This window comes from Strigops habroptila, chromosome 2 (genome assembly GCF_004027225.2).
Source record: "Strigops habroptila isolate Jane chromosome 2, bStrHab1.2.pri, whole genome shotgun sequence".
NCBI lineage: Eukaryota > Metazoa > Chordata > Aves > Psittaciformes > Psittacidae > Strigops > Strigops habroptila.
Window position 1 is genome coordinate 43,320,275 of NC_044278.2, and position 14,793 is coordinate 43,335,067.

General features: G+C 37.2%; 1 protein-coding gene across 10 annotated transcripts in view; it reads right to left on the reverse strand.

Moving 5' to 3' along the window:
- Nucleotides 1-14,793, reverse strand: part of CNKSR2 (connector enhancer of kinase suppressor of Ras 2) — a 220,460-nt gene that overhangs the window by 59,666 nt on the left and 146,001 nt on the right. For all 10 annotated transcript variants that reach the window (XM_030476537.1, XM_030476541.1, XM_030476540.1 and 7 more), the window contains one exon: nt 816-864. In XM_030476537.1, coding sequence (XP_030332397.1) covers nt 816-864 — 49 coding nt within the window. The remainder of the gene's footprint in view (nt 1-815; nt 865-14,793) is intronic.

A 14,793-nucleotide genomic window follows, 5' to 3' on the forward strand; every position in this document is an offset into this window, starting at 1 on the left:
ATGACGAGGTCATGTGAAAGCATTTGATATCAGCAAGACAGCTAGCCAGAAAGTATTTAAGAAAATTAATTAAAAATGTTAATCTCAATTTGTCATAAATAGATTTGACAAACATTCTATTTCAACCCCAAAGTCTATGTAAGGCACCATAAGTTAAAAATCAAAACAAATCAAAACAAACCATGTTCAGCACCTCACAAACTCATATTCTATGGATAAGACAAAAAAGAAAAAAGCAACACAGAAAAATAAGATATTATAGAGAAAAGAAAGGCAAGATATTTGAAATAAGAAAAATGGTTATTTTTAATTTTCAAAAAATTAATATTTCACATCAGATTAAAGCACACAACATAAAAATTCACGTACTTTCACACTTGGCTGTCAAATACAACTATGCAAGTACTTCATGGGTATTCAAAATCCTCTCTTTGTAGCTGCCTTTGCAACTAAACAGTTCATAAAGCCTTTGTACTTCTAAATCAACAGAGGACAATTTACTATGATATAAATTACCTGACAGCTTAGGTAATGAGCAAGGACTGCAGTAAGGCATTACATGCACACAACTGGAAAAAAAAACCCTCACCCCAAAGATGCTAGAGGCTAGATATTCAAAAAAAAGACAACAGCAGATATATGCATGTACAGGAGCATGAGGAAACTACCAGTAACAGGCTAACACCTTCTCAACATGATCAAGTGAACTAAACATTGAGCTAAAAAGTTCTAGTTCCTCAGATACTACAATACCATAAACAATAATGTTGGCAATTCCTTTCCTATCAATACATGAAAACAAATATAATTTTTACCTTTGTTCTTCTTTTTACTTTTCTGCTGTAGAGAAGACTGCTGAAATGTCTACAAAAAAAATCAAAATGGAAGTGAAAATACAGTGTTTATATTCAACCACATCCTTATCATAAAAGAAGCATAATATTGTGAACACTGAAGTCATCACTAGGTAACACCAGCCAACAGACTTCCAGGCCTCAGAAAAAAAGGTAATTTTAGTTCATCTGCTCATAAGGTTGTAAAGCAAAAGCACACAGTGAAACATCTTAAAACAGACCGCAAATTACTTTGCCAATAACTGAAGTTTCTGCTAATGAGGAAGGAATGTCTCCCTTTGGTTAGTATGATAGTGAAGCTACACTGCTTGTGCATTTCTAAACAGTGTCTCATTAAGGTCTTCTTGAAATAAATATGCAAATATGCAAATTAACACTGCCTAGTGCAGGTGTGAAGGCATTTATGCTATGGTCTTTAAAACATCAGACAGTTTGCTCAGAAACAGGCCTAGTATTTTTAAAGATATCAATAAAATTCTGCTAAATCACAACCATTAAAAAGTCTCCCAAACGAATATTCCGAAATAGAAACCACTTTCCATTTGACCAGCTTTTGACCGGAAGTATTTCTCTCCAATTGATCCACTCCCATGAACCAACCCATTGCCTCAGCAATGCGACAGGATAGAAATTATTCCTTTACTTAAGATCCTAGCTTATTAAAAATGGCAATACATATTAATGTATTCCATGGTCATTTCTGGTAAAAAACTTTGACTCGGATAATCACCATCACCCTAGCGAATTAAAAAATAATTCTGTAATTAATCACTCCAAAATTTAAAGACATCATTCTAGTTGTTTTGAATTTTAGTTTTCTATAAAGATAGACAAATGTATTTGAGAATGCTAAACTAAGAAAAGGCCACATTTGAGTGTGGTTAAAATCTCTCATTTCAGCCTACCATGAAGCAATAAAAAAAATCAAAGCTTTTGTACCAATTGATAAAAATAAATCTAAGCAAAAGCACTGACAGCCCTGTGATCCCAAATCCTGCTCCTTGCAGATAAGACAAACCCTTACCTCAGCTTGCAAGGCTCCCTTTTCAATTCAAAAACTGCTTTTCATTTTCTCCTCCCTGCATCCCATACACCTGAGCTTACACACAGGAGGCTGAGGCTCAGCTTCTGAGGTGTGTTTTGCTTCACAGCTGAGACATTTTCTAGCAGCAAATACTAACATGTCCATGGGGATAAATTACCAGCAATACAACAATAATTAAGTGTAATATATAAAAATTAACTGACCTGGAAGATGTGCTGATCCCTTGTAAACCATATCTAAAGAAAGCTATTCACCTGTATTACCACCACAGATGGTGGTGGTAATAGGTAAACAGATAAAATAGGCCTCCACTGGGAACAAAAAAGGAGCCCATTTGTTTCCATTGCCTGGCTCCGGTCTTTTTAATTCTGCTACTGGTATCAACCCAATCAGCACCATCTCTCAGCAAGCCGAGACAGCAACTGCATCCCAACTTAAGTCACATGAAATATTTCGACCTACGCAGGACTAAGAGAGATCTTTATGGCCCAGGAATCAGAATGACTGGGTGGAAATGTGTAAATAACTCTCTCTTAGATACTTTGAAAATCTTACCTAATCCAAAGTGGTTGAAAAAACATACACACCGATACAAACCCAAAACTTTAGCACTTCTCAGTTCACAACCCAGACAATTTCCTTCTGCTGCTCAACTTTTCTGTACTAATGTTTTCACAGTGCCAAAATAGAAAAGGAAAACCTTTGCTTGGTTTTCTTATAAGTGATTATGAAAGCAGATTAGAACAATATGAAAAGCCTGCTCTTTAAATGTTTCAACTGTAAATTGAACCTGCAAACGTGAGCTCGCACCTCTCAACTTCTGAGTCAGTTCTTTGGAAGAAAGGGTAATGAAGGGGTATCAGTTTTTAATAGGAAGACAGCATGTAATTTAGTTGTCTAGCCATTTTCCCATACATTATGTCATATTGCAAAATAGAAAGGTTTTATTAAATTCAGTTATTATTCTAAATGAGCCCATTAAATTAAACTCTAATTAAGGACAAAATCTACAACTGAGTGAAGTTCCTGGGAACTATTCAACCATCTTCAGTGATTTTAGCTGACACTTTAGATTACACAGACTTCAGGATTCAAGTTGGTTTGCCCTTTGCAAAAACAGTACCAGCTTTTTTTTTTTTTTTTTAACCTGGAAGATGTATGTGTAAAACATGTAATATATAGTATGTACTAAAAAAAAAAACCAAACAAGTGAGAATGAAATCTAAAAGTGCTTCTTCTGTTCCCTTTTTTTAGGAAATCATCAGATGCAATCTGCAGACTCTTCCAAGTTATTAGATAATGCTTAATGCCATTTTCTCAGTGCTGTTTAGAATCACAGAATAATGAATGAGGTCATGTCCTTCCTCCTGCTCAGAGCAAGGCTTGCTTTGAAGCCAGTGCTGGATCATGTTCTTCAGGGTCATCTCCAGCCTGGATCCAACTACCTCCAAAGAGGGAGATTCCACAACTTCTTTAAGTGACCTGTCCTAATGTTGGCCACCATGTTTCTCATTTTACAGCTTAATTCTGTGATGTGGTAAATATGAAAATAACATAAATACTTTTTTTTTTAATGCCAGGAACCCTAAAAATATGGATTCAGACCAAAGCCAGCAAACCAAAGTTTGCTGCAAGATAATGTTTAATCATTCAATGTATGTTCACTACATTTTGATTCTGATACATCTTGAGCATACATCTTGTCCCAGTTTCCAAGAATTAATCTCTCCTACTAAATCCAAGATCAAGCATGAAACTAAATAGAAAATAGCATGCTATATTAAAGATAAGTTGTTAGTAACTCAAAATAACAAATAAAGGAAACAAGACTTCCACTGAAAAGATGAAATGGATGAATACCTTAACCCAAATGGAAATTATCACTCCTGAAAAAAATCTGAAACTGTTTCAGCATATTCTGAATTATATGCTTTCTAGTCACCCAAAAAACAATTAGCAAAACTTTCCCTTATCCAAACGCAAAGCATCACTTGATGTTTAACATATATCAAAATTCCCTCGAATACTCTGAGCCTCAGGTTTATTGAATGCAATAATTTTTTCCTGTAATATGTGATGTTTGAGCTTGTCATATTTAATAATATACCTAAACTTAACTCTCTGACAAATGCATGTCTAAGCAGAACATCAAAGAAACATTTTAGGTATATATATATGTCTGCCTTGCTATCAGCAGCCTCCAAAGCACATTTACTTCAAGAAGAACAAAAGGAACAAAAGAGGAACAAAACATAATTTATTAAAAGGATTTTTGTTATGTTTCTGTGTTTTGTTGTTTGTTTTTCTTTTTTTCTTTAACAAAGGTGCTATCGCCACCTTTCTGTTTGCTTAGCTACACATCCTATCAGCCAATGGAGGTTTTATCGTGCATGGAAGAACCCTAACAGTTCCTCTCTTCCTACAACTGCTCATCACCAAACTTGCTTCTGAGTTGTATTTACTTTAAAACATTCTTCAAAATGATTGACAGAGTTCTGAAAGCCCATCAGAAGGCTGCACAGCTGTAAATAACAATCTGCCCTAGGGTATGCTTTTCCGTGCTTTTAGGATTGTAGCGCAGTAATGCAGCTACAAACTTCCAGGTAGAAAAGTTCCGGGTGGAGGCTCACACTAACAAAGGAGGTCACCAATGACCTATAAATGTATTTGTTCCTTTAGCAAGAAAATAATCACATATAGATGGTATAACCTACAATATATGATACACAGAGTCATGCATCAGCATCTTTGTATGTATAACACAAAATTCTCAAGAAATTAGACTATCAGCTTTTTCTCTCACGCTCAGTTATGCAGGTTTCTGTCTGCTTTCAGCTCTTGAGATAAAGTATTCATTCTTGGTTAGTACCACACCTTCTGCATATTTGCCCAGAAGGGAAGCACAGCTGGAAGTTAATCATTAACATTCAGAAGCCTGAAAATGTGAGTATTTATTATGAAATACTTAGTAGCAATTTGATAGCTTTCTATTTGGAAAAATGTGTTTAAATAAAAGTGTTAAATAATTTAAGTTTCAATTAATTTGTTTCATGCCAAATAAAGTTAATAAACTGATCTTCCAATACTAATATCAAACTGGAGTGAAACTGCTATCAGGAGAGATGAATATTTGATAAAACTCATGTTATGATGCAAGTTAGAAAATTTCTAGTCCAGTTGATACCTCAGATAAAAGTAGAAGTCAAGTAGACTGGTTATCAAAACAATTCATTTGGATCAACTGGTTATTTTGCCAAACTTCAAGACACTTCAAGAAGGAAGTCTAAAGACTTGGGGTCTAACTATTCCTGTATAAGAGCTTCTCTAAGCTCTAATATAAATTCCATGTGTGATCAATAGAACACAACATCCATGTCCAAAAAAATACATATATTCTAATATTTATTTGAACTCCTTTATGGTGACAGAATTTGTAGATCTACCAAAATAAAAGACCATAACTGAAGCTTCTCTGAGGATCTGGATTTGCCATAGCAATTAGTACTAAATTTGACAGCTCTAAAATCCTCTTTCAAGTTCTTATTTGTTTCTTCACTTCTCTTCAAAGATTTTGCACTTGCTCATTTTCAGACACCTGGAAGAGAGAACCAGGTTATGGAAATAATAATCTCCAATTCTTTTACCTGAATTTCAGCTCAGTATGATTGGGAAGGAAAATGACAGGTATCTTTACAGGTTTTTTGAGAGCTCAGGTCAAATCCAATTTTTCTCAAGCCACAAGTTTAGACATGAAGGAACTATTTAGAGTCAGACAGTTCCCCTCTGTCACTATAAGATAACTTCTAGTTTCAGCAGAGTAGCTTGTAACGTTTGTGATTACTGGAACTTTCTGCTGCAGATGGAAAAGCCAGTATCTAGAAAAAATGAAAGCTGGTGCTGCCAATTATTTGATTGATCTCTCACAGTCAATACTTTGAGAACACTGGCAATGTTCTGTTTTCATAGTTTTGATACACCACATATACATGTTTCTCTGCATCTGGTGTGTTGAGATTCAAAATTTCAGAGCTAAAAGAGTGAAAAGGGGAAAAAACTCAAAGCTATTTATATTACATTGTCACGCTACCCATCAGTATAACAACTCATGCTTAAGGGTACTCCCAACAGAGGATTTTGCCAGAATCTTCTTTGTTTACCATCTCATTTAGTCTCCATTAAGAGCTAATGATAGAGAGTATTAATTATTTTCATGGATATTTGTGGAAGATACAGTTTTCAAGGACTATGTTACAAAGGTATGATGACAGATGACCTCTGGCAGCTCAGAGAGTTTGAAACCTCTTGCCAATCATCAGCAGAATTTCATTCACAACAGATAACTGGTTTGTTTACAGCAAGAGCAGATATTGACCTGTTATTGTGTTTAGCCCTAAAAATAAACAAAAAGATTACTGTTCATAGTCAGCTAGGTCTTGAAGCTATCTGAGTCCACAAAGACCATCTGCAAGGCAGTTTCTGGAGCAAGAACTGAAGCTAGGTCACACAGGACTTTATTGGCATGGGAGAGAAGAGACAAGGTATGACCTGATGCTCTGTTATGAGTTATGAGAGCAAAGGATCAAATGAAGCATCTATGGCTGAAATTACACTCAAAAGTGTAATTTCTAAATCTCACTAAAATGTGGGATAAGGAAAGACTATGCTCAAAGTTATGATCCTATTTAGGAAGGCAAAGACTTCACTGCCTTGTTTGAATAGTTCTTGTTGACTGGGGTTCAGAGACTGCTCGCAGAAAACGTATCTGTAAAAAATCTCATGCTTTGCATATCCAACTTGTCAGATCATGCAGGGTGTTTTAGGAAATACTCCTGTTCTGTAACCACAAACATTAAGATTATTCCAAATTCTACTCTATGCTCTTTTCTTCTTACATTTTGCTGAATAATTGTTCATTTTTTATTTACTTCTGGATTTTGAACTTCTCATACATCCAATATTCTCTGATTTATCTGTGGCTACAAGTATTTAGTTGCCCAAAATCGGTACTAAGTGGCACTAGAGTTGTGCATATAGTATTTTTTATATGCTGCAAGAGCTCTAGTTTACATAACCCTTCCAAAAGCAGGGCTTCAGTCTGGACAGGTAAAATGCAAATACAGTAAATGGGATGGTCTATGTGAGAGACACTCTAATACAAAAGCACGGCAGTAAATTTATGAAAGCAGATCTAGAAATATTTCCTATGCTAAAGCCACAGGCTGATGACAAAACAGTCATCATATGTGAGTAATTCATAAATCCATGGTGAGTTGGAAGGAAAAGTGATTTAAAGACAAAGGATGCCACAGTTGACTAAAAATGCCCTGAAACCTTCAGTCTTGCCTCCCAAAAGCAAAATTTATTGAATCAAATCTTGATCTTTTGGTACATTGGTAACTGATACTTCTGCTCTTTCTGCTCTTGAGCACACTCTATAATAAAAATACCAGACCTGGGTATTCACTAAGTTCTAGCGTAAAACATGTAATACTAATACACAGTATGAACATTATATAGGTACAGACTTTCAAAAATGAGCTTTTTTAGTACAAACAAAATAATGTCAACAAGTGAGGCAGAGTCATTATACTAAATATTCTGTGCATATTTCTCTTTTAAATGGCAGGTATGTCAGAGAGAAGCATGAATCACTGGTTCTGTCAAATGGATTGAGAGAAGCACAGATACATTAACAGCCATTGCCAGAACAGATACCAGAATTTATGGCTTGATATGTTAACCTACACACTATATTCCTCCTCCTCACTTAGTCTTGCTTTTTCAGAGCTGCAAAAAGATGTTTAAACATTAAGGCCAAATAAATCTGTATTTGCAAAATTTGGCAAAGCAATAGTTTCCTTGGCAGCATTCGAAAAGTCCATTTCAGGTGAGATAATTTTCTACATTTACCTGACAACCAAAGGCCCTGTTCCTATTCCTTCTCTCCTTCCCCACAGTAGCTTCATGAAAGGCTTCTAGAAATTACTATATCTATATAGATCTAGTATTGATATATAGATCTATCTATAGATAGATGGCTATAACATCTATCATGCATGGTCACAGCTCTAACTGGGTTCCTGTATTTTTGGAGCTCTGAACATAATTTCCAAATGCATGCATTTTGTTAGTGACCACAATGACAAAAAGCCAGTATGTGTCTTAAGGGGAATATGCTAAAAGCTTTTTACTGTAAAAAATGTAGCCTGAGACCTTGAAGCTGCATACTTTCTAGCTGCCTCTGTTGGAGGCAATTGCTATGTTATCCGTGCAGGATGCTGTCCTTATTACATAGTCTACAAGGGCTGATAACATCAAAGATGTCTAATCTTTTCATACAGCTGTTCCTATAGCTGCTTATCCAGGAAGAATATGCTAGCTAAGGACAGAACTATGGTTGTCTTAAATGTGACAGCAAGCACAGCTTTTCTACTCAGGGATTCTTATTCATTCTCCCAGACCTAAACTTCTTTTAATTTGGGGGGGAGGGTCTGTGGAAAATGTTGCATTAGCTGGATGCAAATTTGCAGTTGCACAAGCTAGTACAAATTGTTTGTGCAAAGCTGTTAGCATAATATATGCAAAACTTACTAGAAAAATAAGTGTTTTTTAAATCATCAGGCCATGTTGAGAAAATAATATACAATGGTCCTGCTTTCCACCACCAGGGAAAGATTTTCCTTATTAGTCATTAAGCCACACGACACTTTAATTGAAACACCAAAGCAGTAAAACTGGACAATACCAAATTTAAATATGAGTTCTCATACTCCCCCACTGTCTTTTCAACTGACAGAACAAGGACTGCAGCACTGTCATAGCTGCCTGAAGCAAATGAGGATAAAAAGTTAAACTAGACAAGTGCTGTTCATTAGAATAATTTATTCTGAGATCATTCTTCTGCTCTATATCTACTCTGAAACATGTAATTTTGGCACCTCCCACACTGTTTTTATTGACAGTAAGTCATCTAAGAGAGAAAGGGAGGGCTTGAAAACTCTATGTATTCCTTAACGGGAAAAGTCCAAGACATATCACATGTTTCATCACTGTGTATATTTCATCTATTTAAGAGGAAAAAAGAAACTTAGCTGTCTCATATTACAGAATAGTATTCTACCCTTTATTTTGATTTCTACCCCAGAGCAATTCCCATTTTCATCTCTTACTGAAGCAATTGGACCAGTCAGAGAACCACAAAATGGCTGAGGCAGGAAGGCACCTCTGGAGACTGTCTTATCCAGCCCTGCTGCTCAAAGCAGGGTCAGCTAGAGCAGGTTGTTCAGGGCTGTGTCCAGTTGGGTATTTAGTATCTCCAAAGATGAAGACTCCACAAACTGCATGGGCAATCTGCTCCAGTTAAACCATCTTCACATCCAGTTAAACCATCTTCACAGTAAAAGTAGTTTTTCTTATGTTTACAAGGAATTTCCTGCATTTCAATTTATGTCCATTGCCTTTTGTCCTTTCACAAAGTATTACTGAGACTAGTCATCCCATATGCACACCAGAAGCTTTGGGGATTGCTAGTTCCCTGCTGTGTTGTTCCTCCAGCAGATATCAGTCCATCAAACAAAGCTCTTTCAAACAACACAATTTCCTCCAGGAAAAAATCTGGTTTTGCTTAGAAAATTTCTGTCTTATTCACAGGAAATGTAGGTTTTCCTCTGTTTGTTTATATACACATTAAAACTATAAGACTATCCAAGCAGTTTTAGGAAACATTCTGCAGGTCATCTATGTTAGATTAGAGAAGTGATCATTGGCACAGCATGCAACTGATCCTGAATCTTCTGGGGAGAAAACTACTGTAAAATGCCACAGAAGTCAACCTCAGGGCATTAACAAAATCTTGCAAAAGGCCCATGGTCTTTTTAGATGAAAAATGATTAGTTTAAATAAAGGTGCCTTGCCCCCCTCCAACACCTACATGCTTGCTTATGATGAAAAGAGTACATACACAGGTCCCTCTATAGGAACAATTTAGCAACACTGCTGACTGTGTCCCTCAGCATGATCTCTTTTGTATTGCTCAGCCTGACTGTGTGACAGAGAAAAGTGCAGGAGATGTAGGTGCTCTGTAATGAATGAGTGCAGAACTGAGAAAACAGATTTTTGCTTCAAGGAAGATGTACTCTTGCAAGCTATTCTCTGTTAGCACTTGGTCATAGTACTATTTCAGTGAAATAAACAGAAAACTCATTTTGACTTTGAGCAGAGGAGAAGTTTCTATGAGGAAATGAGGGAAAGAACATTCGTACCTCAGCCATTATACATTCTGTTAAAATTCATACCAAACGTTTCAATTGCACCTATGAATTAAGATAGAAAAAGAACAGTTCATTCCAGGATAAAACTCACATTACTTGCTGGAATTCACTAAAATGGCCTCTAAGCATAGGATGAAACAGCACTTCTCAGAAGATGGGGAAAGATAACATTAAGTAAGTCTTTTAATTCTGTGCTGGCTATGGTGGCTTTATGGGTACAAATCACCTTACAAAATTAGTTTTACACTTCATTCTAAAGTCAGAATTCTGTAGTGTTAGAAATATTATCTGCTTGGGTTAATCTGAAAGCAAAGGGATATACCTGAGGAATGGACAAAAAGCAGTTATCTCTATATGAAAAATATGAGGGCTTTTTCCTCTACAGCAGAGTAGCAGAGATGGATTGGCTGACTCAGAGATCAGGCGCTAAGCAACAAGCACTTCTTTCCAGTAAAACAGAAACACCTAATAAAACAGCTTCTGTTCAGGAGCTGCACTGCTGCAAAGAGCCATTTTCCGCCCAGGTGCAGCCATACAATCTCCCACATTATGTGTCAGCAATAGGCTCAAGGGGCCACCACAGTGTAAATGGGGAAAAGGAATGGAGCAGCGACTCCTGCAGAGTCAAAACCACCACTTTGTAAAAATAACTTGTTCAGAAACAATTGTGCTGCTTGTCAAAGCATTTTGATAAAATGGTACTTTCGCGCTCCCTTAATTCCGACATCATTTTTACCACTCAGTACAAGTTTTTCAGAAGGCCAGATTTCATGACGCATGCCAGCCAATGTCCTTGGTTCACTGCTTTCACAGTCCGACACCTCCCTTTTCCTTGTGCAGAAAGGAGTACAGAGAGGAGCCAGGTGAGAAGTCAGGAACTAGGTCTAAGTTCTCATAGATGTGACACTCCGCATCATATTGCCATGATAACTCATGCTGACTCCCCTCTGTACAATGTCTGACATACACTTCTACGCTACAATATGCTGTGCTTAACCTCTTCTTTATCAAAGAGGAATAACTGAGGAACTAAATCACAGTAAAAAAACCCAAACCAATAAATCTCTCAAATGTGCTATTGTGATTATACCAGCTACAGGTATAACATATCTTACTGGTGTACAAACAATGTTAATACCTACAAAGGCAGAAGTCCTCTATCAGGTAATAAAAGCAGGATAGAACCCGGAATGATTAACTGAAATGGATAACAGAAAAAATACAGAATGGGGATGTGAAAGGAAATTAGGAAATGGTCTGAGCTGGGAGATTTATTAGTCTACAGAGCTACATCTCTTGACAATGTAAAATTACACTTTCAAAGCATTATATCATATGTAGTCAGCAATAAATCTAGACTGGCAGAGCTGGACTAGATGACCTTTACAGTAAGTCTCTCAGTTTTAAAGAATTCCCCAGCTTCGTCATGGAAAGAAATTATAATGGGCCATTTTTTCCCTCAAGATCAGATGCAAAAGAAGGTAATGGGGAAAGCTGAAAATAAAATTTTTCCACAAAAACCTCCAACTGTGCTTCATGATGGCCCATACACCAATCTTACCTCATCCCTGGAGCATTCTGCTTTGCTGCAATAGTTAACTCTGGATTTAAAGAAAAACGACAGAGTATATAGAAGTACATGTAAAATCTCCCACATTCAATACCTTCAAATTTAATTCTGGCAACTGCTTCCCCAGTAAGAGAAAATTCATGGTGTTAACTGCTTCTTTCAAAGAGAAGCGGTGCAGATGTGAAAATGTTCTCTCATCTGTGACAGGAATAATATTCCTCATGAAGAATGCACATATTATTCCATATAATTAAAATAAGTTAGTACTCCCTCCTAGGGAGACAAAATACTATTTCGCAAAATATGCGCTTAACCAGAACTTAAGTATAAAAGCCCCATATGGACATCTGGTCTCTTCAGTCTTGAGTTTAAAGGACTGAGAGTCCAGAACTGGCAAAACAAATGTGAGATTACTGAGGCACTTTCACTAGATAATTTTACCTAAACAGCAATGAAACAATAGAAACTATGCCTTAAATCCAAACAAGCTGCTGTCCTCTCAGCTGCTGCTGAGATCTCTGTTTTATTGCTCGCCTCCAACTTTTTTTTCCCATGAGGACAGCCGAGCAGTGCAGCAGGTTGGGTGGGAGTTCACGCAGTCTCCATCTCAGTTTGCATCACCTAACTGAGCAAACCTCTGAGAAGCCTTGTCTGACCTCAGAGCTGACCTTGTTTTGAGCCTCCTGAGGTTCCTCCCAGCCTGACTTATCCTATGTACTTTATGCTGCTTTCTGAGATAATTGGATATTTTTTTCTGTAGAAAATTCATTAGGAGTGATGCCTTTCCCTTGCTGGCAGGCTAATTATAATTTTTTTCTCTTTCCTCCTCACTGTCCAACATTTTTCATGGAATTATGACAACTGGCCATCCATTCACGCAATTTACCACCTTATACTGGTCCCATCATTAGCAACAGCAGTTCATACCATGTTTGAATGTGGAGTTTAATACATATCTGAATAGGATTAAGTGAAGGTGATTAACTGCAACAGCAGAGGACTAGACTCAGGAGGTCTCTCTATTTCTCTGTGTTGATTGCACTAGTCTAAAAATAATACAATGCCATCTTCCATTAGCAAGGAATTTATATGATGTTTCTCTCTTGCCTTTTCTCTCGGATATGTAGAAGATTTATTTAGGACTAGATTTTTACCAAACCCTTTTATTTACCTTTTAGCACAACAAACTTATGGCTATCCTAATCACTTCCAATTCACAGAATCACAGAATCATAGAATGGTTTGGGTTGAAAAGGAGCTTAAGATCATCTAGTTCCAACCCGCCTGCCATGGGCAGGGACACCTTCCACCAGACCATGTTGCTCCAAGCCCTGTCCAACCTGGTCTTGAACACTGCCAGGGATGGGGCAGCCACAGCTTCTCTGGGCAACTTGTGCCAGTGCCTCACCACCCCCATAGCGAAGAACTTCTTCACAATGTCTAATCTAAATCTCCCCTCTTTCAGTTTAAAGCCATTCTCCCTTGTCCTATCACTACAGGCCCTTGAAAAAAGTCCATTTCCAGATTTCTGGTAGGCGCCCTTTAGGTACTAGAAGGTTGCTATAAGGTCTCCCAGGAGCCTTCTCTTCTCCAGGCTTGTTTGTTTTATACGCCACACAGTTCACTTATGGCCTAGATGAAGTTCCTATACCAATTCTAGCAACATAGTTACTACTTTTATTACTTATTTTGTTCTTGTTACATTTATAAAGGGCTGCATTTGAAGGAAGGAATACATACAGTATCATTTAGATGGTTTCTTTTTGAAGTGAAGAAGCTGGCCAAGGGCTGGAACCACTACTCCAGCTTGAGAAGATGCTGCTATTCTGTCTGAATCAGATACTTAAAACCATGAGTCTCCAGCTGAGAGAAACCCAGCAGTGTGTAGGCATTCAAAGCTGCCTACAGGCAATGGGACACGACAATGTTTCAGACTCATGAAGGCACTAGTGAGAATTTTCCATTATATTTCTTCCTCTTACCTGTCTTCCCCTTACTGATTTTTTTGATTGTTGTTCTTTCCAATCGTCTCTCACAGCAAAAGGCCTTCTATACCTGAACAATACTAGAGGAAGCTGCCAAGAGAAATGGATGCCTTCATAGCAAAATTGAGTGTTCTACTCTGCATTGCATTATATGAAACATTTTACCAGCACCTTTGCCTCTGTATAGACTTTAAGCCTTTAAAAAACCCTCGAAATTAGCTTATTCAATAACTTCACAAGCCTATTCAGCTCTGTTTCTCTGCAGAATGGTGAGCTCCTTTCATTTCCACATGTGGACCAAGATATTGTCACAGCCTTATTACATGCTCATTGATGGGAAAGTGGACAAGGAGTTGCTGAAGTTACAGAACAGGGCAAAATTCTTTCCTACATCCCCATCAGGCTACAAAACCTAAGGTAAGACATGACCAGTGTAACATACAGAAGAAAGGGATACAAATGTCAAAAATGCTCCAGTCACCTCCAGAGAGTAATATCCCAGTGTTTAGTTTTCACCAGAGCCAACCTCCCCTGGATCTTCATAAACATAAAAGTCCTGGAGAAGAAACTAGGGCATCGCAGCAGTTCAGATTATTAGCCTTGTTCTAGTGAAGCACCCATGAGCCTACTTGGAGTCCAGCCCGAGAGAGGTATTTTTGAAAAGGGCAGACATCATGAAAAATGACATTTTTTTTCACCTGTGAAATTTCCACAGTATGTGCTACTTTCAGTTGAGGTTTCTGGTTTTGTACCTTTACAGTGGAAGCTACTACATGCACAAATATATTTAGACTGTAAAGGGCTAATTTGCAACAAAGCAGCAGAGAAATGAGCTTTTTAATCCTTTCTTACTGTGGTAATAGATAGACCAAAATTTTTCACAATTACAAAACATTTCAAAACCTCTCCATGATGTTCATTTAATTTCTGGACAGTTATTTGAAAGCCACTGCAGTTTCTTAGCCGGGAATATAAGAATGCTAATGCTTTTTAACTTTAAGACAAGCATATTTTTTAAATCAACTATTTCTTACAAGTACATTTTCAAGGAGTTTAAAATTTCCTTTGC